Source organism: Tasmannia lanceolata, unplaced genomic scaffold (genome assembly GCF_043159265.1).
Source record: "Tasmannia lanceolata isolate RefF3 unplaced genomic scaffold, GAP_Taslan_0.1 ptg000023l, whole genome shotgun sequence".
Taxonomy (NCBI): domain Eukaryota; kingdom Viridiplantae; phylum Streptophyta; class Magnoliopsida; order Canellales; family Winteraceae; genus Tasmannia; species Tasmannia lanceolata.
The window spans coordinates 4,322,816-4,334,593 of NW_027518700.1; the positions used below are offsets into that span (position 1 = coordinate 4,322,816).

The window sequence follows — 11,778 nt, forward strand, 5'->3', positions numbered from 1 at the left end:
AGGGGCTTTGGATTAGGAAACGCATTTTGAAATCCTTATTACTATATATAAAGAGAGAATCTTAACAATTGGTTCCCTTCTTTTACTGAAATTCGCTTTCTATCCCACCTTAATTTTTGTCAAAGTCCCACGTATGTCCTTTTTCACTGCTTCTTTTTTGTCATTTTCGCTTCTCATATGCCCTTCACATGAGTTAAAAAAATACGCACCTGTCTCCTTTTTATGCCTCTTTTGCCCGTAATTGTCATAACTTTTGAATTTTCTTTGTACTTTTTCCCGTAATTGTCATATTTTATTACACTCTTTCGGTATTTTTTTTCGTAACTTTGCTTCCATTTTCCGTAATTTTTCATTTAAACATAGTACCTGATTATTATTTGTTGCTATTATGTATTGCTAGCCACCTTTGCACAAATCGTATTTCTGCCAATCTTTGCAGACAAGTAGCCTCGGCGAAGTTGGCTCTATCAAATCTCTATATTTAAAAAAAAATCTTCAAAAAACGTCAAAATTTTGTTGACCCGCGGGTGTGCGGGCCGGGTGCGAGTCCAAGCTCAATGACCCATAAAATTTCCCGGTGATTTTTACCCGGCCCGTTTGACCCGTTTCCCCATGATTTACAGGGAAATGATGTGATTATGAGAGTTTTTATATAGTGTAAGTCCTGATAGTGAGTATTTTTTTTTAAAAGTACTGTATGGCTTACTTCGTACGATGATCCAAACCGTCCATTTCATGGGCCACAATGTAAGTAGGTTGTGTGCCAAAATTCATTTCCATAGGATAACTACAACCCTCAAACCAATAAATGTTTCCTAAATATGCCGTTCCTCTATAGACTGCAGGGCTAGGATCATCACATGGAAATGTGTGTTTTGGGAACACCCTATTTACGATGTGGCCCATCAATTGGAGGGTTTGGATCGTCCTATGGTATTAGTTATACAATACTGTGTTTTTTTTTAATAGGGTGTGTAAGAAATATGTTTTTGGTTTGCAGGCTTTGTCACAAAATTCTTGTTAGAATATATATGGTGTAAGCCCATGTAGTGAAGTATCTTTTAATAAGCCGGTAGGAGTCCCCTCAAAACCCCAACTTACCTATCAAAAAATAAAAAATTGTACTGAATATTTTACGGCCTACACCATAGGATGATCCAAACCGTCCATTTACTGGGCCACAATATAAATTGGTTGTTCCCAAAAAATATTTTACAGATGATAATCCTCTGTTCACGCACGTACATTGCATGTGCGTTTTTACTAGTGTGGAATACAGGTTAAGGTATTGCTTTCATGAAAGAAACGATTAGGTAAAGTTCCAAGTAATAATAATGCAGTGCATTCCACGTGAGATGTATAAATATGTACATTGGCTACAACTTTGTCAACTGTCTACGCATATCTCCTTTTTCGAGTCCCACCTGTTAGACTAATAATGCCATATGGTTGGCTAACGGTTCCTGGCACGTGTTAGTAATTTATCCTTGGATAGGCTTAATTACAATCCTCTGTCCATGTCGAGAAGTGGAGGAGAACAACTTATCCAAGGTTTTCCATCCCCATAGAGATGTGAATTTTGAGAGAGAGGAATGATAGACAGAAGCGCGCCCTTGCAAAAACTGGCTACAAGGATGTCCTTATTGGTTCTTTTAACCAATGTGGATTTATGATGGCCGAGAAAAACATAGAAATGGCTTTGACAGATGAAAATTTGAAGGAATCATAAATTTACTTCTTTGAGAAGAACCAATAGGAACTCCCTTGTAGCTGCTTTTTTTTCAAAGGCGCCCTTCAGTCTATCATTCCTCGTTGAGAAATTCTATGAGGAATGGGCGGACAAATCCGTCTTTGCGCATGACCCAAAATTCAATTTAATAAAACCATCCTGATCAGGGGCGGAGCCAGGAATTTACACTTGGGGGGGCCAGACTAACTTACACTTCGTTTTGGGGGGCCGTTTTCTATTACCGTTCGGTATATGTGTTCCTACTTTAAGCGGCGTTCATGAACGCCGATAAAAACCTTTTTGGCTTTTAGTTAGAAAATGAATTTTGGAAGTCATTGGGGGGGCCGTGGCCCCCCTCACGGAATATGTGGGTCCGCCCCTGATCCTGATTGTGTTGCAACTAATATCCCGGTTTTACTAGGTGTTTTGATCAATTTTTGGGTGCAACATCATCAAAATATAGTGTTTAGTTGCATATATATAGTTTTAAACTACTAGGAACTTAGTTGACTTGTCTGTTACCTTATATGTCCACGTGGTATACTAGCAAACTACTAGCAAAAAACAGTACATTGGTAATTTTTTACAAGTAAAATCTCGAGATTGATTCTCTCTCTCTCTCTATTCTCAATGACACCAACTACTGCCCCTTAATATGGTAATAAAATTCTCCCTCGAAAACTACCCATGTTAACAACCAAACACTACTTACCACTAACTACAAGGAGACTGCTTAGCTTGTCTCCTCGCTCTTGCTTGTCTCCTCCACACACTGTAGGTTTTAAAACTAGGTGAATTAAGTGAATTGAATTCAACCCGAACATGACTCTTATGATAATAGCTCAACCGAAATTCCAAAAAAATGGACCCAAGTTGCAGTCCCACAAAACTGATGTCTCATCCACACACTGTAGCAATGGATTTGATACAATCTCTCCCAACCATTCCATTGCGAGCACATGTGAGAAAAAATGTCAAGAAAAAGTTAGGCAAGTGTCAAGTCAATCCAAGCAGTTAGTGTGGGATATTTGATAATGGCACTCCTCTGTATTTAACACTTATCCCATTGGCTGTTTGTATCTACTTGGGAATTGTAACAGCCTCTAATAAGCATAGAATTGTTGAGCCCTACATTCAATAACATGAGTCAAAAAAGTTAGATGGTTTCTACTTTTATGGCATATTGACTGGCATTATACAGTAGGGCTCACTCCCAAGAAAGAGAGCAAGCATTTTATTTTGGGAAATAATATGTTTGCCCCATTTTCTTCCTCAGTCCTACCCCTTTAGTGTAAAAGAGTGGTCCTAAATACAAAGAGAGAGATGCTGGGTCAGGGAAGAAAAGGGGAAGAATATATCACTTCCCTTTATTTTCTATTTTTTTGCCCAGCAACCTGTCATTCAAATTGCTTAGATGGTGTGGGGGCGTCCATGTGAACTACAAAGACTATTCTCTGGCAACTGGGGAAAGAAGATTGTTCCTTTTTCTTTGCAATCTATGTTTAGATATCGGCAGTTGGTTCTTTATTTTAGATTTGTCTTTTGTAGGAGGGTTTGTTGGGAACTGTACCCAATGAGATGACTGTGAAATAAAGAGAGGACTTCTCAGCTAAGATAAAACAATTATTTCATTCTTTTCTTTCACGAATTAAAAACTAAAGGCCTCTTGGGGAATTTTTTAAGAAGCATTTGCATGTAATCCTATATTCAAATGTTTGAAATGATTAGAGGAAGTCCAAAATGAAGGGTGCCCTTCCAAAGATCTCAATGGGAGGCATCCTTTCATCTGACTTCTTCATATGATTCTCAACTCAACTAAGCCTTTGTCCCAAACTAGTTGGGGTCTGCTAATGAATCCTTTAGAAAATTTTCATGATGACTTCTTCATATGATTATTTGCAAATAATGGGCATATAGTACTTATGGAAAGAATAATGCTAGCAAGTCCGAGAGTAAGACAAAATAAAGGGAATGAGCAAATGGGTTGTCGCCACAACATCACAAGTGACTAAGCTGGTCCATTAGGTATAGGAAAATCAATAAAAAGTAGAATTTTTTGCACACATGGCTCTCTCTCATCGTCTTACTCTGGGTCACAGTATCATTTAATTTCCATACAGAAATGATACATTTATTAGTGTTGAAAAGGTGCAATAATGTCCAGTTTACAAAGAAAAAAAAAATGAACGAAAATGTGAAGCGTATTCTTGTTCATTGGTGCCCTCCATTCATGTCTAGGACACTACTAAATTCTGTGGCTACATCTGGGTCACAATCCAAAATAATTTTGAGGAGAATATGGATCCGACAAACATGGTTCGGATCCAGGAATAAGTAATTTTCATTAACATTCTTAACCTTTGATCAATCGGGCTGTTTGGGTCCATTGACAACCCCGTTGCCACCGCCTGTTTTGGCTGTCACAATTCCCAAATACCTCAAATTTGAACACTCAGTTTCTTTTGGATATTTGAGAACCGATTGTGAGTCTAAATCTGATTATTGGACCCAAATTTACGTTAAAACAGAAGGTTAGGAGTTTATGCAGTATCTCCTCCTCTAAAGCCACATAGAGACACAATTTTAGAAAGAATCAAAATGTATCAATAAAACAAGAATCCATTCTCTAGGAAGACAAAACATTAACTTTATTACTAGCACCACAAAACTCTTGCTATGAACAAGACAACGGGAAAGAAAACAGAAAAAATTGCCACAATAAGCCTCAGAGGTCCTCTATAAACAGATACACGTGAATATGTATGAAAAGACAGATATATAAAAAGGGAGTAAAGTGGGTTTGGCCCAAAGAATCCTGAACGGTTGTAGAAACCTGAACATCTAACTAGTATAAATTTAATGGATCTCTACACTACCCTCATGCTCTTTGTAAGCCTTCCTTGAACCAGTAGCGGTTTGGGAATATCTGCCATTACTGAGCAGAGCCCTTTTAAATCCACTTTGAAGAGAATCATAAACACTTTTTGCCATGAGTCAGCTCATTCCATAGAGCATCTCGGAATCGTCCTCCACAGGTAAATTCAGATCAGGAAGCATCGGTGTCTTGATATCTGCTTTCGGCCTTTTACGAGAAGAATCAGTTTGTGTGAGCAAACCCAACTGCGAAAAGAAGAAAAGCCATCAGCATTCATGTTGTTTTCATTTTTATTCAGAGAGGAAAGCACCACTCACAGTTCAATATTATCATTTTTTTAAGTAGGAAAAAAAGAGGAAGCGATTAATCTAATTTACATTTCAAGAATAGGATCTATCTTATCAGATAGAATTCTGATTTGATGCATGATCATATTCAATTTGCTCAACCCAACCAAAAAAAGTGTTCATGTTATGATCCTAAGGGAGCCTGCCTAGGTATAGGACTAAGCGAGACCCAGCCTTAGGCGTTCCATCAGATCTGGAGCTTTTAACGCATATTGTCATATTACTTAGTAGGAAAGAAAGATTAAGTGGTAGCATGATCATCTTCTATTTACCCATTTTTTGAATGGTAACATCTTCAATTTACCCTAACCCAACCAAAAAAATGTGTTTGTGCTACAGTCCTAAGTGGGGCCTGCCCATGTATGGGACTAGGCGGGACCAGCCTGGTATGGAACAGGTTTAAAGGACTTAGCCTAAGACATTATATTGCATAGGTACCTAAATGGTTCCAAGTAGAAGTAACTAGAGAGCATGAAAAGGGAAAAGATGGGTCACCTTTAATTCTAAGATTTCGTTCTTATGACTCATTTCTTTGCACATTGACAGCAGCCTCTCCATTTCCTGATAAACCCCAAATTAAACAAGAAAGTGAAATCACCAATCAATCTTCAGCTAATTCGGAAAACACTATTTACAGAGTAAAAAAAAAAAAAACCCAACTAGAGCAAACCTTATCCAATGCAATCTTCTCCATCAACAATAAATTCTGCTCTTCCATAAGTTCATCAAATTTCTGCAAATCCAAAAATCAATCACCCTCATTAAACAAGACCCCATTTTCATTCAATGCCCAATACAACCCAAATTTAAATCATTCCATTAATTCCCATACCTTCTTCTTAGCCTTTCTGATTGCCAATCTTGAAGTACTTGCTTCATTTGCAACTACCTGATAACACTATCAAATCCCAATCAAAATCCATCCATTTAAAAAAAAAAAAAAAAAACCGCCAAAATACCCCTAAAGTAACCGAAAAAAGTAAAAGACGCAATTATTTACAGTAAAACCCCGCGAAAATCAAGAGAATTGGAGATAAGATAGAAGTCTGCTTGTGGGTCCCACAAAGAAAGGTAAGTGGGTCCCACGTAACCCTAACGGAGTCAGAAACTGACAAGAAAAACAGGAGAAGAAAGATAGGAATCGTTAGCCGCGTAATACGCCACGTAGGCAAAAATTTGCATATTCCCATTTTGCCCATACCAAACCCGATACCTAATTAACACTAGCCCTCCCTCATCCACTCTCTTCACCAATGTGGGGACCCCACCTTACCATACTCAATAAAAAGGAAATAAATAAATAACAGATTTTTCATGTCATATTGACCAAAAAACCTCCTTAAGAAGACCAAATTACCCTAAAAAAAGAGTCTTTCCACTCCCATAGTGGGGTTAGGAGGGTGTTTTTGTCATTTCCAATGTAAATGGTTGTTTCCTCGCCCCTAATAAAAAAATAAGGTGACCTAGCAAGCAAGGTAAGGTAACCTTACCTTTTATCCGAAAATGACTAAAATACCCTGACAATGGGGCCCACCGTTAGAAACTCTCAGGGGTATTTTCGTCAATATTGATAAAAAAAAGTTCTTAATTCGCAGAAAAATCTCTAGCAAAGACCAGGACGAAGATGGACAGATGATCCTTCTTCGTCCACCTTCGATCTCACGTTTATGTAAATAAGTCAAAGAACAAGGGTATTCTCGTCAATATAGAAAAAAAGGAAAGAAAAACCAGAGAGAAAAACAAGCGAGAAAAACATGACGAGAACGAAAAAGATGAAATAATCAAAGAGCGTAAAACGAAACCCTAACCTTTGATGTTCCTTCGCCGGAATCCGGCCACTTTCCGGGACGGTTAGAATCAACACACCTCTCACGGCAGAGGCCGGAAAACGTAACCCTAACCTTCGAAGTTCCTTCGCCGGAATCCGGCCTCTTTCCGGCACGGATCGACTCCAAACAACTCTCGCTGCAGAGACCGGAAAACTTAACCCTAACTTTCGATGTTCCTTCGCCGGAATCCGGCCTTTTTCCGGCACGGATAAACTCAACGTCACAACCCTCGCCACCACTCGGAGACGTGACTCCTCCACCACCACCGCTGAATGAGAAAGGCGAAGCCGGACTATTTGTTCTTTTTTCTTCTTCTTTAGCTTCGAGAATCCCTCTCAATGTTATCTGCCTCGATCGAGGTTGCCGGAATCCCCACCGGAGTTTCGCCGGAGAAATTACCTCACGTGGTTTAGAGAGACGAATTAGCATCTCTGCCACCATTGATTTATCGGTCATCGCTGATCTCAGCCACTCATCTGAATCTTCTCCCATGTTGCCAAGAAGGAGAGAAGAAAAGAAAAAAATAAAAATAGGCGCTTTGTAGACAAAGACTCGTACATATAGAGAGAGATTTTATCAGGTTTCCGGTTTTTATGTTGCGTTTGGGAGTATTGCCGTACTGACACGTGTCAGTTACCTCTTTCTTTTATGGGCTTTAGGTCTCTCTGTTTAGAAACTAGTAATGTTGATAAATTTAGAAAGTCTGAAAGAGCGTGTCTCGTTCGTTCCCCTGTGCCACGTAGGATCCGATTCTATTTTGCCCCGGCTTTAACGATTTTTGACATAAAAAAAGGGGAGCGGATTATCCTACAGTGGGGCGAAAATTTCATCGCTCAGAATTAATTGTACTTTTGAAAGGAAAAATTTGATATCCACGCTCACTGTTGTTTTGGTATTGGTACCACTTAAATAGGTAGCCGAAAGGAAACAGGGAGAATTTAGTCAATTTACCAGATTTAAGGGAAAAAAATGGATTAATTTGACGGTCAGGATTTCTTCCTTTTCAAGTAAAATCTTGATGCTTATGCGTGTGAGGGACCCACTATAAGAGATGATTGGGTCCCACAGTTAAGCTCAAATAAGAAGACTAAAGTGAGCGTTCTTCGCATTTAAAACTCCTTTTTTATTGGTTTTTTCTTACAGAATATTATAAACAAGGAAAATAACTTTATAATTGTTGTTGGTACTGGGTACTGATATTCGCACCTCCATGTTTTGATAATTGCACTAATTCACCTTGTCTTTTGTTACTTAACAAGGTGTCAAAGGTTTGTTGCAATCATGGTTTGAAATTTCGACCGAAATTCGGAATTCCGGATACCGGTGGGGACCGAAACTGAAAATTTCCGAAATTCAATTTTTTGCCATTTACCAAATTTCGGTTTAATGACATTATTTATTTTTAAAAAAAGTGTTACAAAATTTCGGTGCCGAAATTTTGAAATTTAAGTCCCTAATTTGGAACCAAATTTCGGACCGAAATTTTGGTTTTTTGTGGGGTCCGAAACGGTTACCGAACCCGAAAATTTAAACCTTGGTTGCAATTCCCCCAAATACTCTCCGAAGCCAATTAAAAATGAAAAGACAATGTAATTTAGTGCAATTATCAAAACATGCTAGTAGTTGATTATTATGTTTTTCGAGAATCTTAATGGTGGGTCACCGAGCACATCGGCCTACCGACCGCAGCTTAACTAGCAAAATGACACGAAAGAGTCCCACCCAATTTAGCCGGAATGACTGAATTGCCCTCGAAGTCTCGCGTACAGAATGGCTCTGCAGAAGGTTATTTTCGTCTATAATGGGCAAATACGTGACCGGTGACCAGAGATGAGTACGTACTACGCCAAATCCAGTCAAGAGTGAAGACAACGTGGAAATGATATATTCGGTTCTTTTTTCTTACCCGAGCCAACCCCTCGTGGTGTAAAAAAAAAACGTGTAGTCATAAGACTAGTAGCTAATAAATACAGTTGAGGGGGTGGCCAAGGAAGAAAAGGGGGCGGATACATGACTTCCCAAAGAGGAAATGCTGCAGTCAGTCGCGACCTCATTATAACAGAATGAGGCACGAAAGCTAATATAAAGCGGGCCCACCTATGATCGATTTGGCATGTCTACATGATGGGTCCCTCCCACCTTAGATCTCTAATTTGAGCAAAGAATGCTAATTAGCCCACATTCAACAATTGATGGCTGAAGATGCAATTTGAGTAATTAGGAATGCCGGATTAACATGAACGGTTAAGATCATCCAAATAGGTGGGTCCGGAAGTGGAAAAACACCAGTTGTTCAACCCTTAAATTCCCAAATTTTTCAAAAAGTACTGTACGGACCACACTATAGGATGATCCAGACCGTCTACATGACGGGCCACAATGTAAACGGGTTGTGTCCCAAAAATCATTTCCATAGGATGATCCTAACCATCCGATCTGTAGAGGTTTCAATTATATGCAGATCCTCTATAGATCGGAGGGTTGGGATCATCCTATGGAAGTAATTTTTTGGGCACAACCTATTTATGTTGTGTCCCATTACATGGACGGTTTGGATCATCCTATAGGAGGGTCCGTAGAGTACTTTTTTGAAAAATATGGAACCATAAGGGCTTACACCATATAAAAAATCTCGTTTAAGCATTGATTTAGAAATTAATGCGGGAGCAAGTGGGAGACGGTTTTTGGGAGTCACGTGGGATCTTTGAGATGATGACAGGGTGGAGCGGTTGGTCTCTTTTTGCAACCCTCTTGATTGATTGGTACACCCTTTCTACTCTGTTTATTGTTGTTGACTGTTACTGCTCACGACCAGCTGTGATGACCGACCAGGAAATGCACTTGTTAGATTAGGAAAAAAAGTCGGGTCGGTTCTGGTCGGGTTAGGGTTTGGGTTCAAGTTGAGTTTTCCCTGGCTGGGTTGAGGGTTCGGGCAACCCGACCCGAGTGAAACCTGACATTTTTTATCAGATTTTTTTTTTTTTTGTAAGCTTAAAAGCTCGGGTTGGATCGAGTTGAACTCAGTTGGGTCGCGTGCAGGTTGAGGGTTTGGGCAACCCCGACCTAAGTGAAACCCGGCATTTTTTATCAGAATTTTTTTTTTTTTGTAAACTTAAAAACTCGAGTTGGGTCAGGTTGAACTCTGGTTGAGAGTTCGGGCAACCCCAGATCCATAGCCCTTAATCGAAGATCCATATTCAGTTGACCCACACTTCCGGCGTCTCGACGTTCTCCTTGACGTCTGTCCTGGTATGGATTAATGCGCACATATCAATGAATGGAACTGAAAGACAAGAGTGAGAAAGCGAGATCACAAATGAGTATCTGGACAGACGCTCCTTGTGGGACCTGAGTGAAATCCGACATTTTTTATCAAAATTTTTTTTTTGGTAAGCTTAAAAACTCGGGTTGGGTCGAACTCGGATAGGGTTGAACTCAGGTTGAGTTTGGGTTCAGGTTGTGGGTTTGGGCAACCCGACCCGAGTGAAACCCAACATTTTTTGTCAGTTTTTTTTTTTTTTTTTTTTTTTTTTTTTGTAAGCTTAAAAACTTAGGTCAAGTCGGGTCGGGTTGGCCTCAACTTGACCCAACCCGACTCGAGTTGCACCCTACTTCCTTTGCATTGGTTTTCTTTCTTTAGTATTGAATTTATTTATTAAAACAATTTTCATGAAAATTTTTTGCTAGAGTTTTTTGTTAAGTGATATATCGGTCCCTTTTCTTTACTTGGGACAGCCAAACATCTGGCTTGAAGAACCAGGGGGCAACTGATGGGGTCCGGACTCAGCACTGAGGGAATCCAGACTCAGCACTGAGGGAATCCGGACTCAGCACTGAGGGGTCCGAACTCAGCATCCAATTAGCTGCTGGCATGTGGCCCTCACAAGGACCGTTGGAAGGCCAACACCTGTCTCCACTAGGTGTGGCACCTGGACCAATCAGGGACCTCCACCTGCCCTCCTTAGGTATGAGACCTGGTCCATACAGAGGCCACCACCTGTCTTGGACAGGTGGCTCAGAACTACCACCTGTCCTAGACAGGTGGCTCAGAATCACTATAAATAGCCTTCACTTGTACTAAGGTGAGGGTCCTGGAAATCTGAGAACCAAAACTCTAAGTTTTTGCTCTGACATTGCTCTGCACTCCTGCTCATACTGACTTGAGTGTCGAAGCGCCCGTCCGGAGTATCACTCCGGGTTGGTCCTCTGACTCTTTTCTTTCTTGTCTGTACTCTTGTGCAGCGCAGGACTCAACCAGCCCCTCAGTCGTGGCTTGTTAGCTCGAACCACCCAGCCCTACCATAACCTGTTACCGATTTTAGGCCTAACATCTCCCATTATTTGCCGCGCAACCAAACACTACTACTCAATTTTCCGAGGTAATTCTAGGCAAATCAAAATTCTTGTCTCTTCCCTTTGACTTCTGATTCCACTACTCTCCAAGCCGGTTCAAGCAACCAAACGTAGCGAATGTGGCTGTTCCATGTAAAAAAAAATAGGGGCGAATTTACATTTCCCAATATTTTTTATGGTTGATTTTGTTTATTTTACCCCCTCATCCTATATAAGGCTACCATTTTACAACAAAATGTTTTGATAGGGTTCTAAGTTCTAACCCATCATTTTACACGCATGCATAAGTGAGCCCCCCATTTTAGACATCATGTTTTGACGTTTTTAAATGATAGGGCCCGCCATCTATCTATGTTCAAGCCCAAAGCATCTGGTGAGGCCTAACATGTTATCATCATATGTGTGCCCACGATCTCCAACCAAATACATGCATAGGGTGTGGCACTACCATAGTTTAATAATCGCACAAACTCAGCTTGTCATTTCCTTTGCAATAGGTTTTCCTACTGTGTTTTTGCGAACTGTAATAACTAATAACCTATGACAGCCGTTTAAATACCAAAAGACAAGAGGAGTCAGTGCAATTATAAAAGCGTGGTGTTGCCAATATCAGTACCCTATAAAATGCCCAAAAGCATGACTTGA

At 40.0% G+C, this 11,778-nt stretch overlaps 1 protein-coding gene across 1 annotated transcript; it reads right to left on the reverse strand.

Moving 5' to 3' along the window:
- Nucleotides 1–4,351: 4,351 nt before the first annotated feature.
- LOC143856236 (uncharacterized) lies at nt 4,352–7,314 on the reverse strand. The gene is made up of 5 exons (XM_077366395.1): nt 6,760–7,314; nt 5,784–5,840; nt 5,622–5,684; nt 5,447–5,512; nt 4,352–4,849 (listed from the first exon to the last, which is right to left on the reverse strand). The coding sequence occupies exons 1-5, from the start codon at nt 7,270–7,272 to the stop codon at nt 4,724–4,726; spliced, it is 825 nt and encodes a 274-aa protein (XP_077222510.1). The 5' UTR covers nt 7,273–7,314; the 3' UTR covers nt 4,352–4,723.
- Between the last annotated feature and the right edge of the window lie 4,464 nt (nt 7,315–11,778).